Below are 18448 nucleotides of genomic sequence, written 5' to 3'. Positions count from 1 at the left end.
TTGTGCTTCATTCCCATATTCACAATTGACTAATTATCTAATTTCTCATATTATCAAACAGATAGGTATCCTCATTTATCATTTTTTTATCTATGGCTTTATCATTTCATAAAAATTATTTTCAAATATAACATTCATTTCATATTTCATAATTCATTTTCATGTTTTATTATCTAGACATTGATAAAATAAATCCCATATGTTATAATATTCTTTATCTTCTTGTTCTCTATTTTCAAATGTCAATTTCAGCACATTCCATGATTTTAATAACTTCTTCTTGCGTTGGTATTTTCTCATTTTTCCAATTTTTAGCAAACACAATTCTAGCCGCTGTTAATACATTCACAATCAAATATCTCAATTCTCTATTATATATTTCTGGCACAATCCCTAAAAAAAAAAAAATCTCTGGTTTAAAGTCTATATGCTTTCTTGTCATTTTTATCAACCATGTGTGGATTTTAGTTCAGTATCTTTTAGCTTCCATATGTTCCTTTCTATTATCCTTTACTTTAAATAAATCTGTATTCTTAAAGCAAATGGGCGTTGATGCTGGATGTGACATTCATAAGTGTGTTAAATTTAATTTAATGTTCAAATTATTGTTGAGGACAATGGGATGGCTGTCATCATATGTCTTCGTTTAGCCCTACGTGCCATTCCTTTCAATGGCCGCATCAATCGATTCTTTTCCTAAAGAGTAATTTTGCTCATTTGCTAAATAAACATGCTCGGGAGACATCCGCGATTTCTACCCTTTTTCAGCGGAAGGAATCAGCGACACACAGCTTCATCCTCAGATTTATTTTAATCTAGCAGGGTTTATAGAAGGGATTTCTATACGCCCCGTAAACGCCCCTTTCCGAATTAGGAAGAGGAATTAATCCCACGTTTTTACTAAACTCGATGCAATAAAGACGCGGGGGTCCTATTGGAATGGAACGGAACGGAACTACTGGGTGTCTGTCGATCCAGCCGGAAGGGTTAAAGTGTGGGACTCGTCTGGGTTCAGAAAAAGCACGTGGAAGCTGGTTGCCCTTTAAAGAGACGCGCCTGCTTTTCGCTCCTGAATATGGTGAGCTGCAGGGGGTGCAGGGGATTCGGTGAAAACCCGACATAAAGCCTTAGATTGTTTAATGTTGGTGGGTGGGGTGTGTTTTTCGAGTTGAGCTGAAAAACGGTCATTTACTGCAGTAGACTCGGCAACAGATACGGTGGAGTTTCGATAGCCTTTAAAGTCAGGGGTCTCCAACCTTGGGCAACTTTACGACTTGTGGACTTCAACTCCCAGAATTCCTCAACCAGCGCAGATTAATTTACTAATCTGGCGCATGCGCTGGCTGGGGAATTCTGGGAGTTGAAGTCCACAAGTCGTAAAGTTGCCAAGCTTGAAGACCCTTGCTTTAAGTAACCACAAACTTTCTGCCAAAGCGTATTTGTTTAGTTTTAACCAAACTAAAATGCACTTGAATTGAAAATTATTTGTTTTTAACATATTTCAAACATTGTTTGTGGTGAACAAGATGCAATCTTCCCGCTTGACAATTATTTACTTAATTTCAGAGTAAACATATTAGAGACAGCAATGGAAATTCTTAAATTCTTAAGTTTCTGACCTGAAGTAGAATTCTTAAATTCTACTTCAGGTCAGCTGGTGCAGTTGTTTCCTTTGTGAAGTGCCATTCATTCATTCATTTATTAATTAATTCGATTTATATATGCCGCCCTTCTCCGGAGACTCGGGGCGGCTTACAATGCGTTAAGCAATAGCCTTCATACTTTTATATATACCTGCTTAGTAGGGCTTTTTGCCCGCTCCCCCCCCAGCGGTGTTCTATTTTATACAAAGTCAGCTTATTGCCCCCACAAACTGGGTCCTCATTTTACCTACTTCGAAAGGATGGAAGGCTGAGTCAAACTTGAGCCTGGTGAGATTTGAACTTGCAGTAATTGCAGGCAGCTGGCAGCTAAGTACTACTTTAACAGCAGTAGTTTAGTCCACTGCGCCACCAAGGCTCTTTTTTAATGATAACAGGAAACTACTAGGCAAGTTCATCATCAGTTTGGGGTATTCTTTCATCAATATGCTGATGGCAGTGTGCATATGGCAACATCAGTATGTTGGTGAAAATCTGCATATGGTGATATCATGCAAAGTCATGATTAGCTACATGTGTCCTGACAAATATGTAAGTTGTGACATTTTCTGGATGTACTCTCTGCTGATGTCTATAGCACTCAAATGCTGATCTGTATTGGAAAAGGCAGTTTTATAGAAAGGAGTGTACCTCCTGGACTATCTGGGTGTTTGCAGTAGGGCTTGGGGAAAAAAAGTATATATGATTATTTAGCCCAGTGTCTTAACTGCTGAGCCATCGCACCACCATAATATTAACTGCTGGAACCTAGAGTATTTTAACTTACTGCAGCTGTGTATGGTTTGCCAATTGCACAGCGGCAGATAGGACAGCACTCCAGAGGGTCAACGTCATTGCCCAGACGTTGCCATTGGTTGCCCTCTCCCCTCTTTGGAAGAGCTTTATAGCTCCCATTGCCTTAAGAAAGTTGAAAACATTCTTAAAGATCCATCTCATCCTGGGCACCCTTTTTTTGGAACTATTGACGGTACAGGATAATAAAGACAAATAGGCTGAAAAACAGCTTCTCTCCCAGGGCAATAACTATATTGAATTCTACGGTATAGTGCAATATTGGGTTTTCAATTTCAATTATATAGAATGTAAAGGATGTATGTTTGTATCTTTATTTTTATAGTTATAATGTACACTGAAGACGGCATTTAATTTTGTTGTACCATGTGCAATGACAATAAACTAAACTAAACTAAACAGTAATATTAAATATCACTGATTTTTTACATGTGGAATTTTATCAGCCTAAATTATATATTCAAAATATTGTAAATATTTGATTATTTTACTTTTCCTTGTGTGCATTTTTATCATTTCTTCAAGTATTCTTTTTGAGTTCTTTGGTTAGAATGCATTCATCTTTCATTCTTTTTGTAGTTGCTGATTAAAGCTAAAATGCTTCCTAAAGACACATCTAGGTTGCCAATGAGAAAGACATACAAAAGCTGTAAAAAAAACTGGTAGTTTTATGAGCTTACAATGAAAGAATACATCAGTTGATTATCGGTATAGAGTCTGATAATAATTTAGGAACAGTCCTGATTTCTATAATTTTTTTAGAAGGCCTCTTTTATTTTGAAAAGAAGTACAGAAAAATATAAATAAGATCCCTATAACAATCTTTTATAGTTAAGTGTTATGAATATATGGTAGATGTTGACTGTTGCTTGAAAGTTAAATAATTATTTTTGTTATGTTTCAGGTGAGAGTAATTGAAGTAGTTCTATTAAATGCTTTTATTATTTGACTCATTATTTCAGCCCAAAACTGCCAAAGCAAAAGGAGGGGAGCAGGAGAAGAAAGCCATCCATCCTTACAGCAGAAAAGCGGCTCAGCTTACAAAAGAAGTACACAAACAGGTCAAAAAGGAAAAGTAAGTTTTTACTTATTTTCTAATGTTGAGTGGTATCTGGGATAATATTCTTGCTTTAGAAATATTGATGGCTCAGTGGTTAAACATGCTGAGCTTATCAGCTAGAAAGCTGCCCCAGATTCCGCCCATCAGTTTGAAAGCATTCAAATGCAAGTAGATAAATAGCTACCACTTCGGTGAGAAGGTAAGAGTGTTCCATATGCCTTGACCATGTCATGCTGGCCACTTGACCATGAAAGTATCTTTGGACAACATTGGCTCCCTTGGCTAACAACTGGAGATGAGCACTGCCCCCTGGAGTCGGATACAACTGTCGGGAAACTTTTACCTTTATTTTACTAATCTGGCAATTTATTTAAGGATGACATAAACATATAAGCACAAATGATAGCAATCCATTACTGTCCAGTTCTAAGATCTCTCATCATTTGCAGTGATATTCACCATGATTGATCTTACTACCGTGTTCCTCCAAAAACAAGACCCAGTCAGAGGCATGGGGCGGAAGGCAGGCAATCCCGATGGTGCGTGCAAGCCGCCGGCAAGCCAAGTGGCACAAAGACCAGCCTCCCGTGTCCACCCATCTGCTCTGGCCCATCAACTCTTGCCTTTCCCGCAGCTCATACGGCGCGTCTGGATCGCCTGCCTTTCCCCCTACATCTCTGCCTCCATTTGTACAATGCAATATAATATTATAAAACCTTCACTTTGAAACCTACTTTTAGATTATCTTTTTACCGGTGATTTAAACAATTTTGCTGTGGTGTTTTGGAAATAAAAGTTATAGCCACTATTATATGTTAAATTGTATTAATATTAAATCTCTGGTTTATGATAACATGAGATATTAGTGTCCTATAGGTTATATTTGTTAGAGACTTTGGTGCAATATATTTAGAGGCAGATTTGTAGAACTTAATCTTAAATTAATGCAGAGTGGACTCCAGATTTTCTCCTTTTCTTCCAAAGCATTTGCTATGTCACCATGTGCTTTTTGTTCATTAAAAATAAAAAAACCTCCTCAGTGGTATAATAAGAACACATTTTGTTCCTGGTGCTGTTTCATCTCAGTAAGAGATCTTGTAGCCGTGCAGGAGTCTTTTTGCTGCCTTTCCTGACAATTTCTAATGAGAAGAGGTTTTTAGCAAGTCACTGTATCTTCACACAGCAGATAGGAATATGTTTTATTTTCATAATAAAAGAATTTGCTCAGTATTCCTAAAAATTTTCCCTTCTGTTCATTAATTACTAACTTTCTGATCTTGTCAGTTGTCTAATTCTGCATAACCCTTAAATTTTGAGGCACAATTAATAAGTCATTTGTTCATTAGGTATTGTTGGGAGTAATATCATAGAAATATGCCAGTGTAATATAATTAGCATTATAATTAGATATAATAAATAAATGTACAAGTATAATGTTTACCTTATTTATTTATGTTCTCTTTATCTAGGACATACGGAAAATAGATCATGCTTAAGTTATATTTATATAGGAATATAGAGTATTTAAAGGGTTCATAAACTGGAATTCAACAATATTATCAGCAAGTCTTATCTTAATCACTTTATAACATGGTAAAATGTGAGTTAGAGGATTGCTTGGGGTGCTTTTCAAATGTTTTAATATCAGATTGTGTAATCTCGGAGCTTTCGTGTGCCATAGGAAATAGCTAGTTAAAGCAGATATTAAAATATATATTGTAAAGATCTTTATGTGTAATCCACTTGCTTGCCGTTTAGGGATAAGGATTCACTTGGTAAATAAAGTAGGTATTTTATTTGCTAAACATATTCCTTCTCTTTCAGAACAAAATGGTTCATCTGCTTCTGTATTTATATATCAATGAAAGATAGTTTTTTAAAAAATATTTCTTGTATAGTTTCTTTAATTTACATAATTTGTTCAATTGGCTATACATATTTTAGAAGTTAGATTGTGCTATTGTAACTACTAAATATGTCATGAGATTGCAACAGAATATAAAGTTATTAAATAAATACATTGTAGGCATTTTTTTCTTTTTGCAGATTGAAAAATGAAAAGGCCCTTCGGCTCAGCATTGTGGGTAAGTGTAATTTATATTTTCAGATTTTTTAAAATTAATCTTGGTTGCATATCTTTAAGTATTTTCTTGGAAGAAGTTCTAGCCAGGGCTAATATGTTTTTTTAAAAACTTTATATCAACTATGTACTCAGTTTAACATTAGATATCCTACACTACTATTACTTGGAATTTTGAAATACTGCTTCTTTTATACAGTTCTGATTTTTTAATTAGTATTTTCTATAACATTTGGAAGTTCTGCATAATTTATTAACTTTCTTTAAAAGAGAATTTTAATCAGTTTTTTAACTTTAACTTACCGTATTTTTCGGTGTATAAGATGCACCTTTTTACCCACAAAAAGGGGGTGAAAATCTGGGTGCGTTTTATATGCCGAATGCCCTGCCCACCCGCCGGCCCCCACCCTTTGGCCATTTTCGGCCAGTTCCAGGATGCAGGGATCTGGGTGGGGCACAGCCTGAGGAACAACCCTCCCTCTTCGGGACAGTGGGGGGGGGGGAATCTGCCCAGCAGCTTTGGGGAACAAGGCAGGTGCCACGATTTGCGGCTGGTCACCCCTCTTGAGGTTTGCATTTTGGAATCCGGGCAGCGATGGCTGGAAAGGAGGAACGTTTCCCTTTAGGGGCTCCCATTCAGCTCGGCTTGGCTCCTGGGCGCAGAGAGGGTTAGGCAGTGGCGGCAGCGGCTCCTCACATTGCTGGGGAGTGTAGTCAGCATGGCCAGAGGGGTAACCAGCTGCAAATCGTGGCACCCGCCTTGTTCCCCAAAGCTGCTGGGCAGATTCCCCCCCCCCACACTGTCCCGAAGAGGGAGGGTTGTTCCTCAGGCTGTGCTCTGTCCCTCCTCCCAGAGCATGCTAGGGGTCTTCTTGGGGGAAAGCCAGTAGTCCCTGCACCTCTCGCTTGCAGGAGGAAGAGGAGGGCGGCGCCACCTTAAATGCTGGTAGGCAGAGGTAAAATACTTTTTTCCTTGTTTTTCTCCCTCAAAATTAAGGTGCGTCTTATACTCCGGTGCGTCTTATACACTGAAAAAATGGTAATTATTAGCTTTTCATCTTTAAATATAAAGCTTATATCTTTGAAATTGTGCATATGAGAAAGAAACTAAATAAATTTTAACAAACATCAATATAATCACTTTTGCAAAATGCTTTTTAACTGCTTTCTAGTCATTAGGAACCAGTGCAATTACACATTTTACAGCAATATGCAATCCTTAACAAAGGAAGTTTTAAATATAAATTTAAGACATATACAGCAAAAGGGTGATTAAAACATGAATTTTGGAAAATTACAAATGGATTGAAGGTCCAGGTGAACTTGAAATAGGATTTTCAAAATTAATTAAAGAATCCTTTCCCTGGGGAAATGCTGTTGTTTTGAATTCTTAAAAAAGAAACATGAAAGGATGGGACTTTGAAAGCTAAACACTAAAGGGAACCAGAAAGAACTAAAGATTACAATTAAATGAGAACACATTTGATTTACTCATAAAATAATATAAAAAAGTACTTTAACATTGGATGTAGTGAAGGATATTTTAAAACAATGGTCTCATACCTGTCTGACATTATAGACAGAAAGAGGTTATGGAAGAGAAACAAGTTTTAGTGGACAAGACAGATTGATTTAAAAGTGGATTTAAAAATGACAGGCTAAAAGAATCTTCTTCATAACAAAAAAAAAACCTAATTCATAACAGATTACTTACTCCCTCCTCTAGATATTGACCTTTACTTACTAAAAATATTATTAATATTATAACATCCCCCTTTATCCATACATTTCAGAAAAGAGAAAAGAGAAAAGAAAGGGAAAAAAAGGAAAAAGAAAAAAAAAGAAAAAAAAAGACATTATACTATGACATTATAAAATAACTTCTCCACTTTAAAACTATACAATAAGTCCTACTTTAACATTTAATCTTCTATGTATATTACTATAACATTTCAAAGCAGCCTAAAAGAATCTTGTGGAAAAAGATGCTGCATTGGATATACAAATGAAACTGGCAGATGTCTTAATAATTTAAAGGAAATAGACGAACAACAAACCAAAAGAGTGACCTGGATAACTTTTCCACATTTGATCTTTAAAAAAAAGCCTTGTTAAAGTTGGACATATGGACTCGAGTATGAGCTAAACATTTCAGCAGCATTCTGTTTTGCAAATCTGCCCAGCGTTTAGGCAATTGTAGCAACATTTTTTGTGGTCAGTTAATTCTCTACTGACGGTGAAGAAATTGAAGCTGAAGCACTGAAATAAAACAAGCCTTCAAACCAATCATAAAATAATTACAGACAAGAAAGGTGAGGGTTTTATAATGACCATCATAATCCCAGGCCTGAAATTAAAGCTTGATCTCAATGCATTCAACTAGAAGATTTCTGAAAAGAAGAATGGGGGAAAAAAATCCTAAAATAATAAGTAATAAGTAAATAAGTAAATATTCTTTACTGGTCCTGGCAAATGCTTTGAAGCTGATTTGGGGCAAAATCCTGATTGAACTCCTGTCAAAACTTTTGTATCTTCTGTATTTACTCTTATTTTGAATTTGTAAACAAATGGCATCTAAATTTTAAATTCAGTATGGGTTCAGATTTGCAGAAAGATGTGTTTAATTTTGTATCATGTAGAAGTTTTGCTTTACTTAGAAATTCATTGAGCGTATGAAAGGAAATTTCCAATGGTAGTAGACTTCATTATTTTATGGGATTAATAATTTAGTGTTCTTTTACTTTTTTATTAACATTAGAAGCAAGCAAGTATGAAAACAATAACTTCAAAGATGGAAGAGGAAATTATTAAACTTTTTGTTTTGTTTACATTTTTATAGACTTTACAAATATCTTACTGTTTTGATGATTATTGTACATGTAGAAATATATAACTGTATAATATTCCATGTGAATTTGTGCCTACATTAAACAAATGTACTTCAAAAATCATAGATTTTTTCATATGCATGTGGTATTTTTTCATAGTTTTAAGTGGTTTTTTTTCTTTTTATATTTGTGATCAGAAGCTAAAAACAGGTTTTTTTTAATGTATTGGACTCATTAATGAATTGGAATAATTAACATTCCTGTCGTATTTTACAGAAATATTGAATATCACAATGAACTAAACTTTTCTTTTGGTCTTTTTTCTTTTTTTTTTTGTAGGTGAAAAATTGCTTTGGTTTCAATGTCACCTTGATCCTGACAAAATGGAATACACAAAAAATGAAGCTTCTGAATTAGTAGAGAAGTAGGTTTACAGCAAATGACCTAAGTCTTCTTTGTTTGGAACAAGAATGTTGAGTTGATGTTCATAATTTTACCTGCTTGTTATGTTTTTCAAAATCAAAACAATACCCTGTTCTGTGTGGTGCATTAGAACAATTGTTGGTAAATGCCATCTTTAGTATTTATTCATGCAGTGTAATTTTAACATTTCATATATGTTAATTATCATAAGTAATTAGAAACCTTTAAATTAACTATTCTAATCTAATTGTTTTTCTGGAATAATATATACCTGTTGTGTACTATTTGTAGGCAATTATTGAAGACACTTTTAGTCTCAAATATCCTGTTTCTGGATTTTGTAAATAAACCTATTTATTTTAAATATTAGCTGAAATTAAAAAGCAACTTTAGTTTGAAATGGTGGTATTCAGCCGGTTCTATCCAGTTTGGGCGAACCGGTAGCTGCGGCTACGGGAAGCTCCGCCCAGGGCCGGATTTTCCTATAGGCTAACTAGGCTTCAGCCTAGGGCCTCAAGATCAAGAGGGGCCTACACAGTGGTGGGATTCTGGGGGTTCTAGGGGGTTCGGCCGAACCCTTTGTTAAATTGCTGGCTCGCCCGCCCCTCGCCTCCCACCCGCGCGGCGCCAGCCTACCGTAGCCAGGGGTAGGCAATTGTGCCTCTTTTACAACCTGTGGACTTCAACTTCCAGAATTCCTGAGACAGCTTGGCTGTCTCAGGAATTCTGGGAGTTGAAGGCCACAGGTTGTAAAAGAGCCACAATTGCCCACCCCTTCCCTAGCCTGAGTTCCGCTGCCTGGGTTCCACGTGGGCTCTGGACGCAAGAGAGCAGGATGGAGAAAGCAGCTTCCCCGCCTTCACTCACCCTCCCTCTCTGCTCTGTTGGATCGCCTGCCGTTCGCTTACCCCGCCCACTCCCCATCTATTGCTGCCTCCGATGGCTAGAGGAAAAAAAAAATTAAATTCTTGCCGCGGGGCTTCAAAGGGCCGCCCTAGAGCCAGTGGTGCAGCCGAAACCTTTGTTAAATTGCTGGCTTGCCCCGCCCCTCCGCACCATTATTTATTGTCAATCAATAGTGGTGGGCGAGGGGCGGGGGAGCCAGCAATTTAACAAAGGGTTCGGTGTTTTTTTTGTAATTTTATCGGCCCCGGAGCTTCAGCATAGGCTAATTAGCCCTTGCTTAGATCGGCTCCCGACCCCCAGCTGATTTGCTCTCAGCTGTTTTGCTCAGGGCTCTTCTGCTTGCTTGGAAAGAGTGCAGATTTTTTTCCCCTAGCTATTCTGAAAAACGAAAGAGAAAGTAAAGCAGGCTGTTGGCTTTGCACATTGGAAAATTAGGCAGGCAGATTTCTTTTCTTTTTCCTCACCAAAAAAGGTAGGTGCAAACAACGGGAAATTTAGGGAAAAAGAGGACATTTTAAAACACAAAAGAAAAAAAGCTCTATTTAACTAGGGAATTGTAATAATTGAGATACTATTAATTGTATATTGTGTTGAAAGCAGAAATGGTTAAGTTGTGGTTTGGAGGAATATATGGGGGAAATTATTTGGTTTATTATTATTGGTAAATATAATTAATGGATTTGTAAGAAATTGGATTGCATGGAAATAATTGGAATATTCATGTTCATATTGATTAATATACAAAAAAGGTAGTTATATAACTGATTTATATTAAAATGTTGAATTCATATTAAACAACTGTAATATTACATAATTAACCAATGTGAGGATGGATATAAAAATAGATGACAATGGGAAGGGGTATAATATAGAATAGAAGGGAAAAATTGAATTTGATTAAGATTAGAGATGAGGATGAAGGGTAATCTTGGTTTTTTACAAAAATAGATGAGGAATAAATATGGCAAAAAGGAAATATAGAAATTGTAAATTTAACTGAAATGACTAAACACTGTTTAAATTTATGAACCGGCCAAATACTCTGTTCAAAGAAAATACATTGTATGTTTGTATGTGTGTTTCTAATTATTGTTATTTATTCATATTTGTTCTCTTTTATTCTTTAAAGTTTAACAATTCATTCTTTATCTTAATATCTTTATATTTGTTTGGGGTTGGCTTTCTTCCCTTTCATCTTTTTTATTGTACAGCAATCTTTCTCCTCAAACCTACCACCTCTCTCTTTTCTTTCCTTCTTACTTTCTCTTCCTCTCCCTCTTCTTCTCTTCCCTACTTCCTCTTCCTTTCTCCTTCTCCTCCTCTCTTCCTCCCTCTCTTACACTCCCTCCTACTCTAATTTCCCTTCCCTTCCTTCATCCCTCTCTATTGCTGTATCCTTTTATGCATATGGACTACTCAGAGGGCTGAAAAAGTTATTTTTGACTGGTCCTCGCACTTTTGACCAGTCCTCGAACTTACGACTGTCCTCACATTTTACGTTTTTGCCCTATCTTGTCACCATGGTGAAGAGAAGCAGTTGTGAAATGAGTGACATGGTTGTTAAGAAAGTTGCACGGGCATAAATGTGAGGATGTTCATAAGTGTGAGGACTGGTCAAAAGTGCGAGGCCCAGTCAGAAATCACTTTTTTCAGCCCTCTGGTTAGTCCTTTTGTGCATATGGACTACTCAGAGGGCTGAAAAAGTTATTTTTGACTGGTCCTCGCACTTTTGACCAGTCCTCAAACTTACGACTGTCCTCACATTTTACGTTTTTGCCCTATCTTGTCACCATGGTGAAGAGAAGCAGTTGTGAAATGAGTGACATGGTTGTTAAGAAAGCTGCACGGGCATAAATGTGAGGATGGTCATAAGTGTGAGGCCCAGTCAGAAATGACTTTTTTCAGCCCTCTGAAAAAAGTCTATGCACATAGCCATGCCCACCCGGTCACATGACGAGCTACCCACGCCTACACAGTCACGTGACCAGCTAGCCATGCCCACCCAGTCACATGATTGCCAAGCCACACCCCCAACTAAGCCACGCCCACAGAACCTGTTGTTAAAAAAATTGAATCCCACCACTGGTGAAAGGGCCTCATAAGTGGAATAGCCTAGGGCCTCTTTTCATCTAAATCCGGCCCTGGCTCCGCCCACCCACATGTCATTACGTCTTGTTTTTGGCGCTCTGTGCATGTACGGAAGGCCCTGCGTATGCGCGGAGATGGTACGGGCGAGCGAATTGAGCACGCACGCTCACATTTGCGAACCGGTAGCGAAGGTGAATACCACCCCTGGTTTGAAACATACAGAAAGTAGTTTGAGAGAATATATACATTCTGCTTTTTAAAAATCATTTCCTGGCTAAAGAAAGCTATGCTATTCTTTTGTTATCAGATTGCTGTTTAAAATCTGGATGGGTGATGACATTAAGATAGAGAACCTTGCCTCTTATATTTAGTTTAATATCAGTGTTTTTGTATATATTCTTTATTTAATATTCAAGTATTACTTTAAAAAAAACCCACAATGTTCCTAAAATGCCAGTTTACTGTGTTTTAGTTATTTGCAGCGATTTCGTGATGAGTTGGAGCAGATTGAACTGCACAACAGCATTAAAGGCAGACAATCCAGACAACACAGTTCCAGGGAAACTGTAATCAAGCAGACCATGGAACGTGAAAGACAGCAGTATGAAGGCTATGGCATAGGTATGCTGTGATAAAAAGTAATCTGTTATTAAAATGTTCCCCAAATATAAGAACTCTGCATAAAAGAACAGTGTAACACGTGTGTTGTATTTCTGAAGTAAATAAAAGTTAATTGTTTTCTCATATATTATTCATACTTTATTGTCTGTATGTTGTTGGACTTTACTTGAGCTTGACATTCAGGTACCAGCTTCTCAAATCACTTATTTTACTGAAGAAATGTGCAGGTTGGGTAATCTGTGTAAACCCTTCCAAATTGTGGTAGTTAATTTGATGCAGGTGGAAGACTTTTTAAGAATAGATGGTAAGTGTAACCTTGTTTCCAATGAATTGATTCAAGTTTAGATAAGTTTATATGAAAAATTAATGTCCATAAAGAGCATTTGAAATGTTCTTCAATCTTGACATGGCAACAACTTAAAATTAACAGTAGATATGCTATATGTATTGCATCTCTCTCTCTATAGCTTATTCATTTATATTCATTTTTATGTATGTATAATTTAACTGGGTATTCAAATTACCCAGGTCGACTTCACTTTTTTTTTTTTTTTACTGTGAAATACTTAAGGAGAAATAATCATTTGCATATCTCTTGGTTAACTTGGTTCTAATTTTGAGAAAAATGATTTATACTGCTAGGCAGTGTTATTAGACATGGTAGTGTAAGATGAAAAGTTATATTGACAAATCTTTAAAATGCATAGTATTTCTATTGTCTTTTATTGAGAAGGAATGACCAGTGGTGACTTCTCTTTTTTTTCCAGTATTCACAATTCATTAGTTTTTCTTATCAGTTAATTATAGTTTTGTCTGGAAAAATTAGGTGCTTTTCCAAATTTGATGTGAAACATTTAAGTATTAAATTAGACTAATTGATTAAAGTTGCTTAATTGACTAAAATAATATCTTTGATATGGCAGCATATCATGTAATTTTTTTTTCTTTGTTGCAAATACAATTTTCTCCCGAGAAAGTACTTAATAGAGTGGATGTACATAATCTACACACAAATACAGGCATCCAGAGGAGAGTGATAACATTTCTTTCTGTCAATTTGAGCTTCTTATGATTGAAGCCAATCTGATTTAGATGCAAATTCTCAGTGTTTATGATTCATGTAAGTCTGTCTGGACCTATATGCCAATAACTCTTTTTTAAAAAAAGAGACATGACAAATCTTGATTTTGAAATATTAGAGATCGATATTAGAATTCGAAAGCTGTAATTTATGGAATTATGGATAAATTTCTGAATGCAACTGAATTACCCTGCTTTGCCAGGAATAAATTTTTAGTCCAACCCCATTTCTTTTAGAAGCAACTTGAAGCTTGATAAGCAGATATGTGCAAACTTGGATTTTTGGGATGTAATTTAGTTTTGTAATCCAACCGCAAGTTCCATCAAATAGAACATGGTGTGATGCCTGGAATTAATACTTCTGAAACCAGAAATTTAATAATGGAGGAGAGCAACACTTAGGAAAAAGCTTATCGTAAACTTTATTTTAACAAGTTAACAAAATGCTTCTGCTATTGTTAAAATTTGGAGAGATCTTTTCCTTGTTGACTTGTCACCAGGTTTTCTAACACTATATGTGCCTCTTGCACTTTTAAAAATTTAAATATTTTATTTTAACAAGTTTTACATAAAGAATAGAACAAATGCAAACAAAAAAGAAATAAATATATGGAAAAACTACACAAACGAAACCAAACAAGCAAACAAACTTAACAGAAATGAGGAAACTGTTTATATTTGTAAAACTTTGATCAAATGTCAAATAGATTTTTAAATGAGTCATTAACATTAGAAAATATACCACCGAAAAATATATTGAGTCAATTTTTTGACTAATAAATAAGATTGCTTTTTCAAAAACAGTAAGTCACACTTCTTGTGAACCCAGTTTAATATCAAGAATACAGGTAGTCCTTGACTTATAACCACAATTGGGACCAGAATTTCCACTGCTAAGAAAGTTGACTGCTAAGTGAGTCATGTTTGATTTTACGACCTTTATTGCCCACTGTTGTTAGGCGATTTGCCACAGTTGTTAAATCGTGCAGTTGTTAATTAAATCAAATCTAGCTTCCTCCATTGACTTTGTTTGTTAGCAAATGGCAATCCTACAACCTCCCCAAGGTGCTGCAATTATTGGAAATGCGTGCCAGTTGCTAATCATCCAAATTTTGATTACTTGACTGTGGGAATGCTGTCATAGTTGTAAGTACAAGGACTGGTCATAATTTACCTTTTTTTAGAGCCATTGTAACTTAAACGGTCGCTAAATGAATGGTTATAAACAGAGACTACCTGTAGCACTGTTTTTCCAAATCCTCAAAATAATTAGCATTGATGGCCTGATACAGCCATAACTGATCAGTCAAATGCCAAAGTTTGGGAATATAATTTAACATACTAATATCTTTAACACAAAAAATGTTTCATATGAATCTACACATTGAAATATTATTCCAGAAATAATTCAAAGATTCAGAAGACCAAATCATATGGGTGAATGCTGATCAGATTTTTTTTACATTGCTAACGAAGTAAAACTAATAGCCAACCTTTTGAATGTATTCTTTGGGGTATCCTGTAAATTTGAAATAAGATATTTTGATGAATCAGTTTTAATTTCTAAAGTGAGCAAAATAAACAAATGATTTAGTCTTTTTCAACTACAATCACAAAATCAGACAGTTGGAGATCACTAAACTTTTAATTTCATTTCTTTTAATCTATTGGTTGATCTAGATTCAATTTCTTTCCACAGAAATCCCTGACATTATAAACTGTAAACATCTTCGATATTTCAGGTGAGCTATTGTCTAACTACCCCCAAATGGGACGGGCGGGGATACATTACTCCAGCATAATTTCTGTTAATTTTTAAGAGGACAGTCTTTTAGTCTGAAGTAATCTAGTATGAACAGACTAGATTACTTCCAACAATGACATGCATCATATCAGTTTCAAATAATAAAACATCATATTGTATTATGATTCCTTGTAATACAGAATATTACTTTATAAAATGGGAATTTATCATTTGAGTGTAACAATATATTCAATTGATGTATTATAACTCAGAAGTAAACTGATAGGTGAAAATTGACGGTTTATATATTTGTATCTCTTTGCCTTTTTCTCTATTTTTTTCTTTTATTAGTATTAGACTTTTATAAAAATTAAAATGTTATTATTGATGTTACTTTAATTGCTTGACACAATGCCTGAGGAAATCCTATTTAGATGGAAATCCACCTAGGGTTAGGGTTAAGGTTGAAATCAGTGAGACAAACAAACATTATGGATAGATTCAGAGACGCTGTTTATGGAAAGTAAGCTTTTTACGTTCCCTTTTTGCTTCATTTTATTTTCCAGGAAAAAATTAATAGGAAACCCTACTTTGGAAATAAATACCTAGTTGAAGTTTAGGCTTCCTTGAAATCTGTAAAAAAAAACAAAAACAAACCAAGATCATAGTTAAATTTGGAGAGGCTGTTAACAGATAGTGGACTTTTTACATTCCTATTCTGCCTTATTTCAGTTCCTAGTATTCCAATGATAAATTCTACTGGAATGGAAATCAGCCTGTGGTTGGAGTTAGGTTTCCTTGAAATCAGTGTGAAAAACCAACTACACAAGATTTTGAGATGTTTTTATGGCTGGAGTTTTTCTTCCATTTCCACTCTGCATCTGATTACATGTGGAGGGAAGGAATTAATTTACAGGACACATCAGTGGTTTTTGCCTAGCCCTTAGTGCATAATCTCAAGAGGTTTCCAAGGTTGGATTATCTGCATATTAGAAGAAGTCAGCTGCAGAAACTGATGAGCTTTGAGAAAGCAGTGCACATTAATTTCTGTCCCAATTAACAAAACCCAGGAAGAAATTAATTGAAAAACAGAGATGGAAGGTTGTATTAGCAAAAAAAATTCTGATAGTGCAGTCAAATTTTCTTTTGAGATACCTTCCTCAGGCTACAATAGGTAGGATCAGTTTATAAAGTAGGTAGAGCATTTTACATATAAATTGGACCCAGAATATTTTTGTTTTTCTTTAATTTGGTATGGGAGTTATATTTAAGTAAGCCTGTTTTAGAGTATACATAGTTTTCCTGTATTTCCTGCATCATAGGAATTTCAGTAAAGTCTTTTAAAAAATCTCTTCAATTAAGTGGGTTTTTTCCCAGGGTTATTTTGCAAAGACCTTTCCAATCAAAGTATTTTTTATTTATTTTTTTTGTTTTAAATAGGAGCAATGATAGATTGCCAACATAAATATTATAGTTTCCATCACCTAATGCTTGCCAATTTTCTTCCATTTCTACCAGAGACTGGGATGGTGATCTGAAGAAGCTACCAAATATTAAAATGAGAAAGTTATCCAGTAAAGATCTCTGTAGCAATAGAATGGAAAAAGCAAATGTTGAAGCTGAAAATGAATTGCCTGCAGCACAGGAGTAGACTAAAGAGAAATTGCTGGGATATCTGAAACAGATTGACAAGCCAGTGTTTTAACTGTCTGTGGCAGCAAGAAGCAAGAAACCTTCCTTTCAATCAACCATGAGTCCCTGCGGTTCTGATCACTATGACAATTTATACTGCAGTTTGTAATATTGCATTGTCTTTTTAAAAAACATTGTGCAATGTATGTAAGGTTCATAAAAATACTTGATATTACATTGATAAACTAAATTCTGATTAGTCTAAATTAATCATTCTAATTAGTCATAAAATGCAACAAAACAACAGATTTAAAGCTCATGAAAAAAAAAGTCCAATTTTTATCTTGCACCTCAGCTACTATCTTTTCCTAGTTGTTGTTCTTCAAGAGAAAGTACTGATCAGATTGTCATTACAATAGGAGCAAAGTATTTTTAGGGGTAAACTTAAATGCATCTTTCCATACCCCAAGAGTGGCAATGTTTTTTAGTAGTATATTCTGGCATTATTCCAGATAGCGCATAACATCACTTGAGAGGTTGGGATTAAGAAATGGTAGAGTGGTGGGTTGACCCTGGTTCGGACTGGTTCGCAAGAACTGGTAGTAAAACCAGCAGGAGGCTCTGCTCACTGACCCGGACATCATCATAGGTGATCTGTGCATGCGCAAAAGCTTCTGCACATGCGTAGAAGAGTGCGCGAGCGAAGCAAGCGCGCAGGGGCACGATGGGAACCGGTAGTAAAGGTAAGTAGAACCCACTCCTGAGCAGGTACTATTAAGGATTTTGTATAAAGCTTAAGATTCCTTCCCTCCCCCCAATGAACTCTTCCAAACAGTAAAAATGCATAATGGGAGGAACCGTTTCACCGTTTCTTAACACATCACTATTTAGCTCTTTTCTTTTTAAAAAAAGCTTTCCTGCTAAGCAAAAATAGATGCATAATTGTGTGCCCCAGTATTTAATTTATTTACAATATTGTGTTGAATTGGAAAGAATAAAATATAGGCTATAAAATAAGATTGGAAAGAGTAAAATATGGGCTTAAAACAGTACTGAACAATGCATGCTAACCAGTATATTTAAGCTGCCTTCTTTCTTGGATCTAACCCTTTAGTTGTAACATTCTATGTGGTAACTTGTAATATTTTCCCAAAGGTGCTTTTTCAGGAGGCAACTCTTTCTTTGAAGATGTTTCGCTTCTCATCCCAGAAGTTTCTTTAGCTCTGATAGGATAGTGGGGAATGGAGAGCTGAAGAAGCTTCTGGGATGAGAAGTGGAAAATAAAACCCCAAGAAAGTCCAGTTGCCTCCTGAAAAAGTCCCTTTGGGACAACAGCGACATGGATGACTGAGAATCTCTACAGACTTGTAATATTTTCATAATTCAAAATTACTAATTTTTGGACAAACAAATAACTTGACTTCACCAGTTTGGCTTCAGAGAAACTACTAGTGGGCTTTCTACTTCGGTACTGATCTCTTTTTAAAACAAAGTTCCTTAACATTGATTTATAAATCAGATTTTGAAGCACAT

The 18448-nt window shown here is 35.6% G+C and overlaps 1 protein-coding gene across 1 annotated transcript; it reads left to right on the top strand.

Annotated features, from left to right (window-relative positions):
- Positions 1–1004: 1004 nt before the first annotated feature.
- Positions 1005–17158, top strand: TMA16 (translation machinery associated 16 homolog). Its single transcript, XM_070948677.1, has 7 exons — positions 1005–1078; positions 3416–3528; positions 5560–5597; positions 8761–8845; positions 12311–12459; positions 15239–15281; positions 16802–17158. The coding sequence occupies exons 1-7, from the start codon at positions 1076–1078 to the stop codon at positions 16932–16934; spliced, it is 564 nt and encodes a 187-aa protein (XP_070804778.1). The 5' UTR covers positions 1005–1075; the 3' UTR covers positions 16935–17158.
- Positions 17159–18448: the final 1290 nt, after the last annotated feature.

This window comes from Pituophis catenifer, unplaced genomic scaffold, assembly GCF_029215685.1.
Source record: "Pituophis catenifer annectens isolate HBS135680 unplaced genomic scaffold, rPitCat1.0.hap2 SCAF_8, whole genome shotgun sequence".
In the NCBI taxonomy this organism is placed as follows: domain Eukaryota; kingdom Metazoa; phylum Chordata; class Lepidosauria; order Squamata; family Colubridae; genus Pituophis; species Pituophis catenifer.
This window is presented reverse-complemented; position numbering and strand designations above follow the sequence as displayed.

Excerpts from the sequence above, each read along its gene's own strand:
- TMA16 (XM_070948677.1), top strand. Across the intron at positions 8,846-12,310 it reads GCTTCTGAATTAGTAGAGAA|TTATTTGCAGCGATTTCGTG; the intron begins GTAGGTTTACAG and ends ACTGTGTTTTAG. Across the intron at positions 12,460-15,238 it reads GTATGAAGGCTATGGCATAG|AAATCCCTGACATTATAAAC; the intron begins GTATGCTGTGAT and ends TTCTTTCCACAG.